This window comes from Pseudopodoces humilis, chromosome 11, assembly GCF_049639895.1.
Source record: "Pseudopodoces humilis isolate 2021_Gansu_Grassland_sample_001 chromosome 11, ASM4963989v1, whole genome shotgun sequence".
Lineage (NCBI taxonomy): Eukaryota > Metazoa > Chordata > Aves > Passeriformes > Paridae > Pseudopodoces > Pseudopodoces humilis.
In genome coordinates this window covers 21,906,664-21,926,124 of record NC_142210.1, presented here as the reverse complement: position 1 = coordinate 21,926,124, position 19,461 = coordinate 21,906,664, and the positions used below count along the sequence as shown (strand labels likewise).

Below are 19,461 nucleotides of genomic sequence, written 5' to 3'. Positions count from 1 at the left end.
CTTGCAACAGAGAAAGCTTCCCGTGCCCTTGGCGTGCTACCTTACATCTTTCTGGGTGTTAACAAACCTTCTTTAATGTAGCATTGTACAGAATTTGCTCTGGCCAGAAAAAACTTTAAAAAAAAAAAGGATAAATCTGGAATCACGGTCCTAAAAGACTTTAAATTTAACTCGTAAACAAAATTAATCCTTTCAATATACTCTGTTGATGAATTAAATCAATGAAACTGCTATTGCTCTGTCATGTGATCTAGCTTCAGAGAACAACTTTATTTTCTTCTCAATTTTCAGGTTTGCCATATACTTAATAATATTACTGTAATTCTGGCACAGCTCTGTGAAGGAAGGAGCTCCAGTGAGACAGCACAGAAAGGAAGTAATTAGCAAAAAATGTTTATATCTATATAGTCGACTACAAAACATGAAGGAAAAAATCCCCTGCCATAGGGATTGTGAGGTTTAAGGATATGAACAGGCAATGAAAAATTCTGCACTTTTCATTGAATAAATCCTCAATAATGATCAGATTAATGTGAGCATCTGAGTAATCATTTCTGAAAACATTCTCTGTTTTGGACTGCTCTGCCGCACTCTTCATTCAGTCAGTGCTGATGAAAATGACAGTCCAAGGCTAAGATTAGTGAAGAAATCCAGAATTTCTGAGAATACACTGATAGACACTGTACTGAAACAGGTACTATCCCTGCAACTTGCTCTTCCCAGACCTTCCTCCTCAGCTTCCCCTCTTTTTCATCTTACACCTGGGAATTGAACAGAGTCCAAAAAGGGTTTTGGAACAATCCTAAATCAGGGATACTGTGAAGACAAATGGTAAATGTCTGTTACCCCAGCTGCTAAGTTAATTACTGTAATGGGAAACATCTTGACAGAAGCATTGCATATGGTTATTAGCAATTAACCCACCACTCCAAAAATCACAATTCTGCTAATAACAGAACAGAGCTCAGCCTTCCTAATTACAATCTCTGCACGAAAAATTCTTTATATCAGAAGGGACTGTTAAATCCTGTAACTAGCTACAATTTAAAAAGACTGGCAATGGAGGTACTGAGAATTAGACAGAAAAATGAAAATAGAACAGGATGGTGTGACACTGACTCAAAGTTTTGGGCAACACTCGTTCATGCTTGGGGATACACAACAACTGTCACAGCCTGTTTGTAGGAAATTATACATCAAAATTAAAATGCTAATGAGGGGGAAAATATGCTTTAAAGTGGAGAGGATGGGATGGAACATTGTGAGAGATACCAAATCTTTTATAGAATTCACGATCTGGACAGTGCTGTAAATAACGTGCTGAATTTGGATTGCACTGGAATCTGACAGAACAATTTTCTGATCAACAAGGAAGGACAATAATGCAGTTTCCATCCCTTAGGAAGTCCTTCAGTATGATATGGAGGGCCCAAGATGTTTTTTTTCCCTAACCACTTGTACTCTATGCAATTGCATCCCATCATAACTGCACAAAGCCACCAAGGGGAATTGGCACTTTACCTGCTCAGTTCAAAAGCTGGTTTAGCTGAGCAAGATGCAATTTAATTTACTCCTTTTCCCAGTCAGGAAGGGAGCTCTGGTCAGCATGTCCAGTGACTGCTTAGGTGGTGGCCAGGGTGTTGTTTGTAGATGCCGAGGTCAAAGATGCAGAACTTACAGCAAATAAATTTCAGGACAGCAGGAACGTGCCTGGTTGGTCATAGCAAGGATGTGGAACACAAAGAATTCAGTAGTGCTGTTTCCAGTGCCCTTCTTACCAGAGCCCAGAATAAATGAGTCAGCTTCTACCTCTGTGTCAGGTCTGAAAGTTTAACTGACTCGGGATCCCAGCAGATCAATTATCTCAGGAGGCTTTGAAACTCCTTCCACCAATGCTGCAGCTCTACCCATGGGAATCATCCCCTTAAAGTCAACAGCTCTGCAGGATATTCTCAATTAAAATACAGCAGAGGAGAAAACATCAGATAATATTTGTAAGAAGAACACATTGCACTGGCTGGGTTGGCTTTGGAGTTCAGGACAATGTCGAGGTCACAGCAGCTGAAGCCTCCTGCCCAGAAGGCAGGGATTTTTTACTCCAGACTTTGGCTGCAGCTGCATCTTGCTGTGTGGCCCCCAGGCAAAAGTCTCATCTATTAAGTGGCCTTCACTCTGCATTTCAGTACCTCCCAGTTTGCATGTTGCTGGTCCATTATTCTGAACAACTGGGTATAATAAATGTTGTGCATAATTTGTAATGATCACGTACAGCTTTGAAGAACAACGCTGAATAGTTTAAGTTCCTTAAGATGGAAAAAATTAAAGTATTTTTTAAAGACTAATTTACCTCTCCTGGAAAAAACCCCAACAACTGAGGATCCATTTTGCCATGATGTGATCCTGAAAATAATCTAGGTTGGGATGACATCACAGGATATAATGAAGACTCAGCCTCGACATAATGAATGTCTATTATTTTATGAAGAAAGATTTTCTGGGGTTTAAGAAATAAAATGATTAAAAACTATGTGCTCTGCGGGAGGTAGTGAGATTAGCTCAACACAAGGTCCTGTGGAGTTAAAACTACTCCAGACACAAGAAAGACTGAGCCGTTCATTGGAAATTTCAGGGTACAATTATTCTGCTCTAAGGCCAGATAAGGGCTGTCTGTTTTCTTCCCCCTGAAAAAGTTGATAAAATCTCAAAGGGATCATGTCCATGCAAGCTTCAAAGCAATGAACAATATAAAACCAGTCTTCTTGTTATGAATGGCAAATGTTTACCTACTTCAGCAAAGGCCTTGGAAAATAAAAACCATACAGGAAACCACTTGTAAAGCGTGTGTAAAATGAGAAGTGGGTGTATCACGTTACAGGGCTGGAAGGGAGACAGATTAATGCTCTGTAAAACAGAGGCTGACTCCTGACTGGTGAGGATGCTGGGGTAGCCATCCAGTTGTGTCTGTCACAGATTTGTGCAGGAGCTACCTTGGAGCAAGTGGAGACCAAGCCCATTCCATGGCAGTGGAAAGGAATCCCAGATTTTAGCTCTGGTTGGCTCAGGGCCCATCTGCTGTTCACAGCCCAGTGCCTGGTTAGTCACAGCACTCTGGAGGGAGGGAAACCGTGGTGTAATGGACCCGGAGACCTGCACTGGATCATAAAATGCTTAACGTGTGCTCTACACATTTTTTTTGTTTGCTACTATGCACAGCTCCCTTTCCAGGTCAGCTGGTCTCCCCTCTCTCAGCAGTAAAGGGGAAAGAGTTGTCTTTTGACAGCATTAAAGGTCTGGAGAGATCATAAAGATGAGAGGATGGTCTAGGGGATGGCAAGCAGCTCTGGGACTTAAAAAAACACTCCTCAGTTCCCAGTTTTATGTTCTTGCTGTCACTAACTCTCAGCAGCAGCGGTGTTATCCCTCCCTCGAGATGTTAAATGCGTTTATTTTCACGGTTACCTCTCGGAAGTGCTCAGATATGATTGCAGTGGGCATCCTGTACTGAACAAAGAAGGACCAGAGGAAATAAAGAGCAGCCGAGATACGTCTCTGTCAGCGCAGCAGAACGCGCTCGGCATCCCGGCAGCGCAGGGAGAGCGGGGCGGCGGGGCTGGAGCTGTCCCTGCAGGACATTGAGAGCAGCCCCTGCTCATCTCCTCCGCTTATCTCCTCCGCCAGCTGCTCCCAGCGGGGATGCGGAGCAGGACAAGCTCCCTTTGCAGGCGGGATTCCAGCGCTATTCCCGAGGGGAGCTCCCGGGACACGGCCCGGCCGGGGCGGGGATGGGGCCGGGCCGGGACCGCCCCGCCCGTGGCGCGGCTGTGCCGCCGCTTTAAATGACTTGGGGGCTGCTGCTGCCGCTTCTGCTGCTGCTGCTGCTTCAGCCGCCGCTCCATCCTGCCTCCCCCGGCAGCGCCATGCGAGCCGGGCCGGCGCTGCTGTCCGTGCTGCTGTCCGTGCTGCTGTCCGTCCTGCTGTCCGTCCTGCTGTCCGTGCTGCTGTCCGTCCAGCCGGGCTGCGCTCTGGCCGCCGAGCCGCGGCTGCAGCGGGGCATGTGAGTGAGTGTGCGGGGCATGGGAGTGAGTGTGCGGGGCATGGGAGTGAGTGTGCGGGGCATGGGAGTGAGTGTGCGGGGCATGGGAGTGAGTGTGCGGGGTATGTGAGTGAGTGTGCGGGGCATGGGAGTGAGTGTGCGGGGCATGGGAGTGAGTGTGCGGGGCATGGGAGTGAGTGTGCGGGGCATGGGAGTGAGTGTGCGGGGTATGAGAGTGAGTGTGCGGGGCATGGGAGTGAGTGTGCGGGGTATGTGAGTGAGTGTGCGGGGCTCGGCGGGGACAGCAGGCCCGGACACGCCGCCCCCGGCCCTGCGGGGAGGCTCCTGCGCCCCTCGGCTCCCCAAGTTTGGGGGATGCGCTGGAACCGCGCAGCGGAGCGGGTCCCGCTCGGGCGGAGGGAGGGCTCGGCTCGGCTTTGCCGCGGGGGATGGAGGCAGCTCCCGGGGCTGCTCCTGCCTTCGCTGTCAGCCTGGGGAGCCCGGGGAGCCGAGCCCGAGCTGGGGAGAGCGGCAGGACGAGGCTGGGGATCCATGCGGGAAGGGCAGGGAGCGGCCGGGAGCGCGCACAAAGAACTCGGGGCCGCACGTGTGCGGCTGCTGCGGGAACGCGGAACTTTCTCTGGGGGCTTCTCCGTGAGCAACAAATGCCTTCTGCTCCAAGTGCGGCGGAACGCTTGTGTCCGGAGGTAGTTTTCTGGTCAGATTCTAAAAGAGAGTAGCTGGATGCACGCACGAAATCTGTGGTTAAAGTTTTTTGCGTGTTGAAAATGAATGTTGCTGGAAACTGTTTCCTGCCTTGTGTATCTTTCTTGTCTTGTGTTTTAAGGAATGTTGCGCCGCCCTGGTTCCCCCTCTCAAAGCAACCTGACAATAGCCTTTTCAAATGGCTGTATACACTAATTTCTAACCACTCTGATCTTCCTGGGTTTTATCTTCATCAACTTCATCCCACTCTTTCATAATGTCTTGTATTTGCTTTCAGTTTAGTTCTTTATTCTGTCTGAAAATTGAGATTTCCCAGCCTATTGCTCGCTGCCTTTCTATGCAATCCACATTTACACGATATTTACCAGAAGTGCTTTTAAGGTGGTTTGTATTACTCCATTTTGCTGGAGCACGAAGTATCTATCACAGTGCTTAGAGAAGTTAAGCTCATTCTGTGGTAAAACATTTTCCTTTGTTAAAAGTGCTCTGTGTTTCTTTCAGGCACGCTTTGTGCTCTCTTTCTGAGCAATTACTCTATCAGGAGGAGGAATAGCATCGGCCTACATTAATCTGTTTGCATTTGACATCAGTAATAACTATGATTCTGCACTTTTGAAGCTGGAGGTGTTGTGAACTGTGAATTGCCTCCAAACAATTTTTGTTTGCTTTCACCTTTTCAAAGACTGTGTCACTGAAAGAATAGAGGAAACATTCCCTTCTGGAAATGATGCTGTGTGAGGATGCTGCTGCTGGGCTGGAGTCTCTGGGAGCAGCAGTGCACTGTCAGCCAGCAGCAATCCAGAACAGCTGCCCAAACCCCAGACCTGTGTCAGAGCCTTGAGTGCTTTTCCCAGGAGTTATATTCCTGAAATTACTGCCATTCTTCCTGCTTTTCCCAGGCTGGGGCAAGCATTAGTATTACTCCAAACTTTCTTGCTATTTAGGGACTTTACCTTTGCTGTAAACAGAAATGTAAGATGTCACCAGCCTTAGGAGTGAGTCTGCCACCTTTCACCAAGAATCAGTGAAATGTCCAGGAGGATTCTTTGCATCAGTGACCTTTTCCTAACAATTCTGGTTTGTTCTTTTGATGTTGGTCATCTGCAGTCAGTGAAATCAGAACAGCAAATGCATCCCTTGGAACATACCATGCTGAGTGTGGTGTTTGCTGTTGTTTTGATTGAGATCTTATGTGGCTGAGGCTATACAGGATTTCTTCATAATTGTTTTCATCCTGTTGCTAACTTGAGCATTTGCTCCCAGCTAGAAATGTCAGGGTTCTGTGTGGATGTTGGTGTTCTACTTCCAAGCCCCCTGAGGAGATTTAATGTAGAACAGATTACAGAATGAGGAGATACTTCTATCAACTGCTTTTCCATACAATTAGCCCTGGATGATCCTCTAATAGAACTTCAGAGAGCTCTGGAATGACCAGAGAACAGATATGCCATTTTCATTGTAAAGCATGTTTGGCCTTTAAATGAGGAATTAACCATGTCTCGTGATAAAAAGCACATTTTTAACACTTTCTGGTGAGCTCTCTAGCCCAAAACTGGGGTGTGTGAGACTGTGTAAGTGTGATGTGTGGTTATCTACTTCACAGAAATCGGGGGTGCTCCTGGGACAGTGCAGAAATGCGAGCTAAGAGGACTTGATTTGCTGTCAGAAGTGGTAAATCCTCTCCTAGAGAGACACTCCCCTGGGAGTTTGAGCAGTTCAGATGTCTGCTCCTAGTTAGGGATGTAGGACAGAGCAGAGTCAGGAGAGTTCTGAGCTATGTGCTGGGAATCCCTTTAGTGCAATAAATATCAGAGTTAGGACTGGGACAGGGCTCAAGAATGGATTCTTCTGTTCCCAGATGAGACGAGTGAGGACTCCTTTGAAAAATCCAGGAGATAAGCTTTGTTCCTGTCAGCATTAAGCCCCTTGACTGGCTGTGTGGATTTGCAGGTCCAGGATGACATCTAAAAGGGCTGGTTTGCTTTTAGAGGATCCAATCTTGCAATAAAACTGTTTTGCTTAGGGTTTTTCTTCGCTGCTCACATGTTGTACCTGCATATTTTCACTTTATCCATACGCAATCTGGTCGCATTCCAAGGAACACCTGGATGTAGAGCTGGATTCCTGCCTGAGTAATTCTTTTTCCAGCTCCTTCAATTCTGTGGGGCACTATCGGCTTTCCCGTGCTCCTCCTGATAAATCACATTCCCAAAAGCAAAATCTCACATCCACATGATATCTGCATTTGCAAACCTCGAGTGAACTTGGCCCTCCAGCTGTAGCAGCTGTTGGCTGCAGTGACACTATTGTCAAGTGACACAAATAAGAATTCCTTTTAAAGTATAATTAAAAAAGGCAAAGTCCACTTTTTTTCTGGGTTTTTTTGATGGAATGTGTTTCAAGAATTGACTGCTGTTGTGCAAAGCATTTCCATATGAGGAGATGCCTCCGAGTTGTGATTGTTACAGCGGAACAAATTGCATGTCAATTTGAATATTTGGTATGCAGTGCAGAAAACAAAATGAGAAATGCTTCTATAAAGTATCTGGAGATGCAACTTAAACCTGGAGCCTGTAATTTTGTTATAATACTGTCCAAATGATGTGAAAAGTAGATTATGTAATCATTTCTTGGTGAGAAATTGTCTCAGTGTATTGGCTGTTTAGCCAATATACTTTATTTTCTCCTCCAGTGATGTCAATTTGTAGGTGTGAGGAAAGGTTGTCTTCCTAGCATTAAATAAGGGCTTAAAGTACATTTACTTTTTTGAGCTGAGCTGAATAATGTAGTGGAATCTCCTTCCATTTCTTTGAATGGGTTATCTCCCACTTGGAGGTTTTGCAGTTTAAAAAATTTGCAGGTTTTTCTGGTGAAAATAAAGACCTGGTTTGCTAGTGGTGCATTTAAATTTCTACCATATTTAATTTTGTATTAAATTTGTACATCAAGTGAGATTAAGTGGTTCTCTTTAAACCTTGGTTGAAACGACGCTGGCAACTGAGTCATTGACAAATTTTGATATAGGCTACTGAATTTTACCTGACTTGTTTTCAGCTGAAACCTCAAACCCTTCTTCCCATTCCTGTCTGCCCAGAATCCATGGGGTTACAGTGAACCCTCACTACCCCTGAACAGCAGCTACTCCAACCTTTGAGGCTTGGGTAATGTGATTTTAGTAAGCGTGGTTTAAATGCTTTGGCATAAAAGTTTATGGCGGTTTCATCCCCTCATTTCCCCATCCCTGCCCCCTCCCAATCCTGTAATTTGCAGTTGAGGACTGAGATGTTTCTCATCTTTGTGAACATCACACTGAATAAAAAGTCTTTTTAGCCTGTGCACTACAGGATGTTGCCACCAGATAGAGCTCACGCTGGTCAGCGTTACAGCACAGAATCCCATTTCTCAAGACTTTGCACTTAAAGCTTCTGTTTCACAGTTCCTAGAGGAATATTAATTTTGAATTTAGTCTTTTAACAGGTGGCAAAGCGCTCTTTTCCTCTTTTTCTGCCCCAGTATGTTCACTACCAGGAGACTTAAAGATAATGAATGAGTGTCGTGGTGGTACTGTACTTTTCCTGATTTATGACGTTTTTCTGCTCTTCAGGAGAAAAATGAGATCAAGCCTTTCTTCTAAACCCTGAAATAGCTGTATGATAGGATAATAAAATCTGATAGCCTGAAGTTGTTATATTTATCAAAGATGAACTTGAACTGTAAATATTTTCCAGTTTTAGAAATTCCTGGGTCTGTATCAGAGACATCATGAAATGGTTCTAAATCTCACAAGAGGTTTAGAAATTTCCTGCTCATAGTCACAGTAGCTTACACATACTCTATGATTCTTAAATCTGCACATTTAAGGTAAGAAGTTGAATGCCCCTTCACTTTTAATGGGATTTGACTTCTCACATTACTCTCCAAAAATACACTCTGAGAGGAAAAAAACTTGTCAGGTTTCTTCAGGTGTAATTGTTATGGAATATTGCTATAGTTTAGTTATTTATGCAATAGTTTAATGTGCTTGAAATGTGTTTTTGCAGTATTTCTTGGGAAAATTGCCTGGCTTTTACTTTGGCTTTTCTTCTGCATTGATTATACCCAGCATTGGCTGTTTTTCCTAGTGCCAGGCATGCCATGATCTGGGTATGACTGACTGTAGAATATTTTTAATAAATTTGAAGGAACCCCCTGGTGAGGAGAATGAATGAGATTATCTGTGGTGGCAGACCTGGTCTCAAGGTGACTTTTTAGCAGAACTTTGATGGAAGTGATGCTTTGGCTCCCAGAGGGTTAACAGCCCATATTGCAGACTCCTGTTATTTCACCAATTAAATACCTTCTCTCTTTGAACACAGTTAATAGATTTCCTTCCTCTGAAATTCAAGCCTGTTATTGCTTACGTTCCCTCTCAAATCTATTGCTTTTAATTTATTTCTGAGGAGAAAGAAATTTCCTTTCATTACTGCAAAATCAAAGCATTTGAGAATGATGTACTGAACATATGTAGTTTGTGCTTTGGATTCCAGGCTAGCCTAGCTTTAAAACTAATCATTAATTGTTCTGGAGGGGAACTTGATATTTCTGCCTTTGCTGTGAGATGATGTGGGCTTTAATGTGTACTCTGAGCCCCCCACTGCAGTGCCTTTGACTGGGGATGAAGATTTGTGTGTAGAGTCAGAGTGCTGATGCTTGGTTTGGTGTTGTTTAGTAGAAACACCTTGCTGGCTTCCCTTTGTAAGCCAGAGCAGAACTCGGCACAAAATCTTCTTTAGAAGAGAATGCCATGCCCAGACCATGTTTTTATGTACACAAACTAATTCAATATTGAAAATTTAGCATAATATCTCAGGATGTGCCTGAGAAGAGGCTTTATAGGGTGTTCTGTACTGTTTTTTAATGAAGAAATCCCCATAAATTATGAAACAATTGTGTATTTTGGGCCTGGTCTTCTCAGGTTGGAATATTCCTCTATAGGAAATGAGATTTTGTGCATCACAGCCCTCAGGAGACTCTTCAGTGGGTGCCCTTCTGTTTGTAATTGCTGGTGCTCTCCCTGCCTGACCAGTGCACCATCAATGGTGAAAAATACAGCTGTAAAAACCTCTCTCATCAGTACATCAGTACATCTTATATCTTGTAATTGTGTGTCAAAGCCTGTCCATCTCTCTCTGTAGAGTAACTCTAGGAACTGTGAGCTATTTAGAAGTTTCTAATCCAAAAGATATAAAGTGAGTTTTTTTCCCCCCTTCTAGCTTGCCACTGCTAAACACTAATCCACTAATGCATGCATGTTAGTTTTCTGTGGTTAAAATCAATTAAATATTTAGCTTAACCAAGTTTTCTTAATGTTAAAGCAAACAAACAAAAACCCCAAACCAAAAAAAAAAACCTCAAATAAATGGACATTGGTACCAAGCTAATGATTTATAGGGGAGTAAAAGACTTGGAATGTTTTAACACCTAAAACGTTGGCATGTGGGGATTTTTCTTACATATGTTGCATACATTAGATGGAATCATATTTGCTTCAGTTTGACTGGAAGTTATATATTACATGTTACTTTAAAAGTAAGCTTTAAAAAAAAAAAGTTTTGCTTTGAAACTGTTAAAACCCAGCAACCACCAAAAAAAGCAAAGTGCTGCTGAAATAGAGCTGAGGATTTCAGTATCTTCTAACTCATTTAATTGTCAAACAGCTTGGCACTTGCTGTAAGGCAGAGTGAGCTTTCCCTCCTCGTGACGAAGTGGTGTGACACTTGGAATGATTTTTATGTTAATATTTTAACATCAGGTCCCTTTGTGCCTTCCTGCTGAAGGAAGCTCAGGTGTGTGCACCTGGCAGGTTTTCTGGGGGACCTGTTACACACTCCTGGACGTGGCTGCTGCTACTCAGGGCTTTCCCCTCTGATCTCACACTTGGACATCCTCAATTTTGTCTGGGTTTTGCTCCCTTATCTGCTCTGCCTTAACAATGGGTACATGCCAGCTACTTCTTTGTTGGAGTCAGAGGAACAGAGTGTGTGCCCTTATCTCTGATACCTGGCTCTGACATCCAATGAATTTCATATAACACCCTGAAAACAACTGTTAAAGTTAAATAGAAAAACTAGGAGTGTAAGTGTGTAAATTAGAGAGTTTTCTGAAGTCACTGTGTGAGAAAGTTAAAGGTTTAAACTTGTTTAAGAAATAAGAGGCAAGATGGAGGAATTAGGGCGTTGTCTCTTTTCCTTCTTCCTTCATCTTCTTCTTCTAGAGGTTTTTGGGTAAGAATGAGTGATTGGATAAAGAATGCTCCAGTGCAGCACACAGGTGTTGGGTCATTGGGTCACTAAGAAAAATAATTTACTTGGCATTTGTTAATTGGGTAAATAGACATATAAAAGACCCTGAAGGAGATCTTTGTTAGCCATTTTGCACCTTTCTATCTCAGTGCATGTAGCTCCTTTTACTTTGTATATATGTAATGCAGATAAAAGAAGAATAAACAACCAAATGCAAACAAGAGAAAACCGCCTCTCTCTCATCAGTCTCAGTCCAAGGGGGAAAAGAACCCAACCATGAATGTCCTATCAAGACACTTCTTAACCTCCTTTATGTGATATCCCCTATGGTTCTCTAATTAAGAGAGAGATCCTTGTAACACTGGTCCTTAAATTTGTAAAGCTGAGTGTGCTGCTTGGGGCTTGGCAGGCCTGGTCACTGGCAGTGCTGCTCTCCTGGATGTAGTAAATAAAACTATAAAACTGGATGTTGCTGGGGATTGAGTCTAAGTGACTCTAAAAGAAAGGAACAAAAAATCACTCCATGATTTTAAAATGAAAAAGAAAAAAAAAAAAGAAAAGTGGCTTGGCCAATCATGGTTAAACGATCTGGATGTGCATGTTTATCTTCTGCTTTTCTTGCCAACCCAAACAGATGATTCTGTCCTGGGGGAGGGAGGAGGATGGTTAGGTAGAAGGTAAATGACAGGCGCTGCACTTTGATAGCGGCAAGAACTAAAAATCTTATTGTTGTTATAATAGCTGAGTGTGTAATTAATCATCTCCTATTGATTTGCTCTTCATCTAGATGCAGGGCACAAAGGCTGAAGGAACTCTCATGTTATTTAGCTGCTCCATCTAATCAAAGGGAGGATGTGAGTAAGACCCAGCAGTGCATTAGTAACCTGTGGGATGAGGGGAGCCTTGTGTGGTGGACCTTCATCCACAGAGCCAGAGAACAGCAGTGATAATGAGACCTAATCTAGATGAGCTTGGTGCTTACAATCCATGTCCCAGAGGGGCTATAAACATCACAAATATTGATACAGGATCAGGAGAGAGTAGGGATTGATTAGTGGTCAAGGGAGCAGGATGTCCTAATTGTCTCTGGTAGTGCTGATTAATTTTATCAGGGAAATGAGCCTTAAAATAGATTAAGGGTGGAAAGGGGAGCTTGGCAGTTTAAAAAATAAAAGCCTCCTCTGTCATTCTGGCCTTTGTGAATTATTAAGCAATATGTATCTAGAGACAAAATTTACCTATATAAGCAAATATATATAACTTGTTCTTTGGACCTTTTGTTTCTGTGGCTTATTTCCTGATTTGACTTTTCTTTTTCTGTTTTGAAATAAAATTTGTTTTTTTCTCCTTTCCAACTGAGATCATACAGATTGAAAACTTTCAATCCATACAACACCATGCTGCAGGCTGTTTCTCCTCTACAGTACCACATGTTTCTTCAGGGTGCCACCTTCTCTTTCCAGAGGTCTTTTTTACAAGACAGTGGTGATGTTTTGCTGGGATGCTGGGGGTGTGAGGGGATTCAGACAGTTAACCTGAAAAGTTTCTAACCAAATCCTTTGTAGCAGTGTACAGCTGTCTTCAGATCAACATCAGTGTATTTCTAGTGCAAAAACAGTCATCACACCAGTGGGGAATTTAGCCCTGACTGTAATCTTGGCTCCCTTAAGAAAACTCTTATTTGATCTTTTCAAACTAAAACTGGATAAGCAGACTGTGGTTTTCTAAACTTTTAATAACAGCATAAGGGGAAGGAGCAGCAACCAATTAGTGTTTTGAAAATACAGGATTCCAGCGAGTTGCTCCTTATGACAGGTTTCATCTATTGACTGATTTATGGGAAGATCAATAGTGTTCAGGCTGCAAATTCGGCAGCTGAGGCAACGCAGGCTGCAACATCTCATTTTTAGGGGGATGTTAACAGCTGTCTGACTTAGTGCAGAAGGTGGTGTCATTCACAGAGTCTCTGTGGAAAGACCTGAAATCAGACAGCCAAATTCGTATTCGTTAATGTTTTGATTTAAAGTTTGTGCTGTTGAAAGAAATCTTTAGGGACATCTTGATGTGTGTTTGCTCTCTCACTGCTGTTAAATCTACCTACCTTTAGCTTCTTGTATTGAGCTGGGGAAAAATAGGTGGGTAGAATGGGAGATTTGCTTCACCATTCCAGGTGTTGGCAGAAAAAGAAAATATCCCTGTCACAGAGATGTGAAGGACCTTTACAAATGGAAATGTCCAAGGCCAGGTTGGACAGGGCTTGGAGCTGGGATAGTGGAAGGTGTCCCTGCCCTTGGCAAGGGGTTGGAACTGGGTGATCTTTAAGGTCCTTTCCATCTCAAACCATTCTGTGATTTTGTGATAGATCTGTCTGTTCCTTTTCTTTTTAAAATTCCAAACACAGGAATGAATTACATCCCGCCTGGAGATGCTTTTAATTTTCTCTGAACTTCTCCCGTTGCGCAGCGGTTCACAGGCGCCACAGCCATATGATTAGCCCATGCTGCTCTTGCTCTGTTTTGGTCTAATTATCTGTTCATTAGAATCTCAAGTCTTGAGCTGGGAGTGTGTAGGGTGTCTTTGTTTAAAGGGCAGTCTCCTAATGCAAATATTAAGAGAGCTTTCTGCCTTGCCTGAGTCAGACTGACAAGCTAATAATAGCCCTGGTGTTAGCCTTGGCTAGCACAGAGCACCAGTGCAAAAAGGCTTTAAGGGGCCGGTGTATCAATCAAATCGTGGCCCATAATATCCCTTGGAGTCTTTTGCTTGTTTTAGCACTTCAACTCCCATTAAGGAATATCTCCTGGATGCAAAGGGCGGGGCAGTAGAACAGGAGCTGCTCTCTAATACACCGCTCCATCCACTCGAGGGTTCAGCTTAGTCCCGGATGGCCTCCAATTAGCAGAGTTCCACAAATGAAATTGTGCCTTCAGTAGCTGTAGCCTGGTTCCAGAAGCTGTTCTGAAGTTTGGAGGCATCAAGTGAGTCAGATGGCTTAAAAACTGCCATGTTGACTGTGTGTGTGGGGAGCTGTGAAGATGCTGAATTGTTGAAGAGGGCATGTTTGATTCCCAGCTTTGCCAGCACAGGATTACATGTTATGCAATTGCTGCAATTTAATTATAGTGTTTCAGCAGTTTTGATATCTGCCTTTAAATTATCCCAAGGGCATCAAGGAGGAATGACTTACTTTGAATAAATCTTCAAAAACATATGACTCTGCTGCTGGCTTGTTTTGTTCTGTGAGCGTCATTTGTTCCCATTAACTATATCCTAGAAGCCAATACTACTATTCCTGGAAACATGGCAATATCACATGAGGAGGAACTTGTGGGATGGGCTCAGTGTGTCATTGCAACAATTGTCAGCTCCTCTCTTTTATTTATGGAAGAGCGATGCATATGAATGTACCTTTATCTGGAAAGTTTTAGGCAATTCTAATAAAAGGAGATATGCATGAATTATCAGAACATGATGTTCTATTCACTGGAGGGAGAGTCATTTTAAAAAGCCTGCTAAGTGAGGCATGGTTGCTAAGTAAGGCAAGGGTTTTATTAGACCAACTGACGTAATGGAAAGGAAAAAAAAAAAAATAGACAAGTTTTTGGGCACACAAAGATCTTCTTTGGATGGGAAACAAATGGCAGACTTTGTGCTAAGAATGGCTTGGGAACAATGGCTCTGAACCTCAGCTAAATATGTTAAGTGGGGAGGTAATTCTGGAGGGAAGGGGTAGCTGGGACACATGGGAAGGGTTGCAAAGTAATGGAGGTGACACTGGGAATGTGGGGGAAGGCTGGTTTCTCGAGGAATTTAATCTGAAACTGGCCTGTGACCATCTCCTGTTCTTCTTTGACGTGTTGGCAGACCTGGGGAATGGGAAATACGGAGCTGTATTGAGAATGGACTGTGCATTGCAGGAGAAAGAACATGGAGGGATGTCCACTGGCCCTGTGGTTTAGGAGGATGGAGATGATTGCTCTAAAGCCTGGGAGAAACAGATATTCTAGTTCAGGAAAGTAACTTCTGTCAAGGCCAGGTGTTCCGGTTCAAATGGATTCTTTACTTTTTTTCCCCCATGGTGACAACCAGAGCTTACAGTTGTGAGCTTTCTTCTCCTAACTTCCTCTACATGGGCTACCTGGATTCCTGAGGGCTGTTGGCATTGGGTTTCAGTCTGTTCCTCCTCCTGAAGTGTCCTTGTTGGGCAAAGGTCCTCTTTACCCTGAGATGATGTCCCAGGCATTCCCCTTGCAGCTGTGGTGCCTTTGGGAGATCTGGCTGCACATCCCACTCTCAGCACTGGGATTGCTGTGGATTTCATCCATGTAGGGCTACTTCCAAGTGCTCAGCTCTGCAGTAACATCGATCATGATTGTAGTATTTTCTTGTTCTGCACAGCCTTAATTTAATGATATCTGTAAACTACTTGAAGACCTGTGGATGAAAGATGTTCCCTTGTTAGCAAGGCTACCCTGTGTGGTGTTCAGGCTTAATAGGGAGCCTGGGAGATGAAAAGCACCATAAATCCTGGATGAGATGTTAACAATATCCAGTGTAAGTGATGATGACCAGCTGCCAGGCAGCTCTTGGGCTAGAGCTGCTCTCTTATTAGTGCCACCCCCAGGTGTTCTAGCACAGTCATGTTTCTACCTGTGACGAGGGACAGGAAACGTGTGACAGGGTGTCACCCTCAAGCTTGGAGAAGACTCTGAGTGAAATCTGGGGAAGGACACATCTGCTCAGTGCTGTTTTTGCCAGGGTGGGTGTAGAAGGTCCCTGTTATCCCCTATGTTTGGGTTATTGAGGCTGGTGCTTGCAAAGCCTCACCAGGCTGTCTTGGGGAATTGGTGATTAAATTATTGCACTAACGATCTATAAACTACTCCAAAAAAAATCAGTGAAATAGTTTCATTCGTGTCACAACAGGTTCCTGCCTTCAAAGATGACAAAACCCCTCATGCTTTATGGTTTTAGTTAGACCTTGAATGTTTGATGCTGTTGTTTTCTGTTGCTCAGAATTTCCTGATTTATACCAGGGCAAAGAAATCGGGATAAGGCAGAAAAAATCTCTGCAAAACCATCAGCATGTAACCTTTGTTATGACCCTCCATACCTCCTGCAATCCTGCTATTTTTGTAACTCTGGCTAGGTAGCAGGATGAAGATTACATATCATCCTCCAAAGCAGCGCTTTTATTTTGGTCCTGTTATTTTAGGAATAATCAGCAGAGAACAAGGATCCTTCCTCTTACGAATTTCATGTGTTTCCCTGAGGGGACTGATAGCGAGGGGAGCTCTTACAGAATATACAATTTCCCTAGCAAGAGTTTAGATAAATCTTATCTGCCCTTGAATCTGTGGTAAATCTTTCATGGACTTGTGTGGAGCCTGAGTTTCAGTACATTGTTCACATGCTGCCTTCTAAATCTCGGAGCTGCAGCGTGTTCAAACACCAGTAAAAACCCTGTTTCAAACCATTACACACAGCATAGTTTCATGTGCATTTCTCTAGATGTCTAAATTTGGTGTTAGAAATAAAAATGATCTTTTTCTTTCCCCTCCCAGGCCAAATGTGTGCCCAGTGTTTGAGCTGGCCCTGGTGGGACACCAGGAGCCCTGCATTCAGTCCTTCAGCAGGATGGTCAAGATGTGGAAACAAGGCTGCACAAAGGGGAGGTGGTGTGTGAGCTACGAGAGAAGGTAATGTATCATCTATTGTTATAAACAGGTTTTGTTGCTAATCTTTTTGTGCAAGATCTTTAACTTTTTTGTGAGAGAAGTTGTGAACTGTTTCATCTGAAGTGTGTGATTATGGGCATAGTGTCCTCCTGAGATTTGGCTTGAAATCTGTTATTTCTGAGTAGAAAATGTGACTTTTTAATGTGTTTTGGGTTGCTCATGAGCTTTGTGGCTGGCTTTAGATTCAGAATTTTGCACTATCAGAAAATGTTCCTGTCTTGTTCTTGTTCAGGTGAAGCCCAGCTGTCAAGTAATTGACTTTGAAAAATTGAACTTCTTTCTGTTTCTGTCGCTTTCTTAGAACTGATGGGAGATCTGACTCCCCCAACAGATAAACCCAAAATTGACTGGGTGGGGGGAAAAAGTTACCTTTGACTAGCCTGAATACAAATTCTTCAAAATAAGTGGACATAGCCCATCAGAGCCATTGGATGTTCCCAGGATGCAGTTTGCTACATTTGCTTATTTTTAACGAGAATTTCCGAAGGAGGCTGAAAAAATGTCTCATAAATATGACACAGGAGTACAGCGTGCTGCTGGTGAGGTGGGGCTGAGTGGAACAGGAGTTGTGATTGCTCTCTTAACCTTCCTTGCCCCACAGGTCTGGCTACTACACGGTTTACAAGCAGGTGTACAGGATGGAGCAGCAGACTGTCTATAAGTGCTGCCCCGGCTGGGCCCAGCGCGACAACGAACCCGGCTGTCTGCACTGTGAGTTGGGACAAACCTGGGGCAAACCAAGAGGTGACATCCTCAGGCCTTGCCTTCCTGCTGAATCCCCACTTCCAGACACAAGGGTTTTGTGATTTGTAACTGGGATTTCCCTGGTGATGGGGGCATAAAGGTCCTTTAAAAATCCAAAAGCGCTCGCGTGAAAGTAGCAAAGAGCTCTAATTTTCATCCACGCAGTGAAACAGTTTAGATTAACAGTCTAAACTCCAATTGGAGTTATTGCAGCATTTTTGTGCCAGCCTGGCTTTGACAGGCCAACCAAATTTATTGCTGTTACCCAAATGAGGCAGAGAAATCTGCTGTGAGGCACTCGCTCCCTGGGTGTTGAGCTCACCGTGGGGTCTCACTGGTTTTGGCATTTGCACTTCTGCTGTTGCCATTGAAGCAATTCCTTGAAGTTCATGGAAGCTATTCCTGCCCTGTGGGTCTCCATCTGAGGAGAACCTGTTTCTCTCACTAATTTCTGATCCTGATTGGATGCTCTCCTGAAAGATGGAATTTAATTGAAATGATAAGGCAGCGCTTCAGCCACTGTTAACAAGACATCAGGAGAAGATGGCAACCTACTCAGTGTTTAGTTTTGTTACTGTTTAGTCAGTAATTGTGTTTTCTATATGAAAGTTAGCATCTGTTCTTATTTATTTTTTAATCTTCATACCAACTTCAGGGTATGCATTCGAAGAGCTTGCTTTTATGGTTGTCTCTTTGTAGTTAAAAAACAAAAACAAGCCTGAGAGGTATTCCTGTTAGTTTCAGCCTGAATCTACATATTTAGTGTGCACCTGTTTAGTTGTTAGAAGTCAAAAATATGTTTACAAGCTGTGTTTTAATCTCTGGTGTAAAGGAGTTTAAGGTATGTGAGCACTAGTGGCAAAATTAAATTTTCTTCCTGAAAGAGCAGTGCAGACTTGCTTTGAATTCTTTAAGGCACCAAAGTGGTTGAATTACTCTTTTATATTTGATACTCTTTGCAAGTTTGGCTCAAGCATGTGGAATTTGAGTTATTGTAAATAAAACTGTTCTGTGTTAGAGGAAGGGAAGAATTGTAATTCCCTTCCACATATATAATATCTCCCAGTGCATCAGTGGTTTTTAACCATTCCTACATTATTGTCTGGCAGTTTTTCTTATTTTATTTTTGATTCAGGCAGTGCTTTGAGTCCTGCCTTCTGCCTCTGAAGCACCTTCAGATTAAACTGCAATACCTAAGTCTAATTTTTATTAAATTTCCTCATATCAACAAGGTAGTTACACCTATGATACCAAGTCCTTTGCCCTTAAATAAAAACCTGTGTTTCTTCTTGTTGGGAAGGTCGTGTTGCAACAGGACTATGTCTGTTCTGGAGGGTCCTTGGCACAAAAAGAACTAAAATAGCCTGTCCTGTTCTCTTTGTGTGCTCTAGTGCTCTGCACTGCTGCCACTTGCTTCAACGGAGGGAAATGCTCTGGAGAAGGGTCCCAGGTGTGCCAGTGTCCTGCAGGATTCCAGGGCCCTCGCTGCCAGTATGGTGAGTCCAGTGGAAATTGTCTCAAGTGCATCTGGTGCTTGGATAAAATGCATCTTCAGCAATAATCTCTAAAACAAGAATATTTTATTAATGTTGATGTAAAATTAAAGATGCTGCCTTTTTAATTTTTTTATTTATTTAATATTTTTGGTATTGAATTTTAACAAAGCGAGATGAAAATCAAATTTGATTGCTATCAGATGAGTGAGTGTCTGGTGGGTAACATCACTGAATATCCCCAGTGGTGTCCAGTGGAATATCTGGCTATTGCTTCTCAACTTGAATGTTCTTGTGGTGCTCTTACTGAATTTCTCAGCCTTGCTTTTACCTTTGTGAGAGGAAATTCTGAGTCAAAGCAGGTGGGCAGTAGGCAAAGAATGCAGCAAATGAACCCCTGTATTTGTTCATGGGGTTTTTTTTTTAGTGCATCTCAGAGTAGGAAG

The 19,461-nt window shown here is 43.1% G+C and overlaps 1 protein-coding gene across 1 annotated transcript; it reads left to right on the top strand.

Moving 5' to 3' along the window:
• The first annotated feature begins 3,917 nt into the window (after positions 1–3,917).
• On the top strand, positions 3,918–19,083 carry LOC148183628 (EGF-like and EMI domain-containing protein 1). Its single transcript, XM_088061150.1, has 4 exons — positions 3,918–4,054; positions 16,605–16,739; positions 17,380–17,489; positions 18,914–19,083. Exons 1-4 carry the CDS (start codon positions 3,918–3,920, stop codon positions 19,081–19,083), a joined length of 552 nt encoding a protein of 183 aa, XP_087917276.1.
• Positions 19,084–19,461: the final 378 nt, after the last annotated feature.

Bases quoted from the DNA above. Each gene is read 5' to 3' on its own strand.
- LOC148183628 (XM_088061150.1), top strand. From the start codon at position 3,918: ATGCGAGCCGGGCCGGCGCTGCTGTCCGTGCTGCTGTCCGTGCTGCTG. The intron at 16,740-17,379 runs GTAATGTATCAT...CTTGCCCCACAG, and splicing joins TGTGTGAGCTACGAGAGAAG to GTCTGGCTACTACACGGTTT. The intron at 17,490-18,913 runs GTGAGTTGGGAC...TGTGTGCTCTAG, and splicing joins CGAACCCGGCTGTCTGCACT to TGCTCTGCACTGCTGCCACT.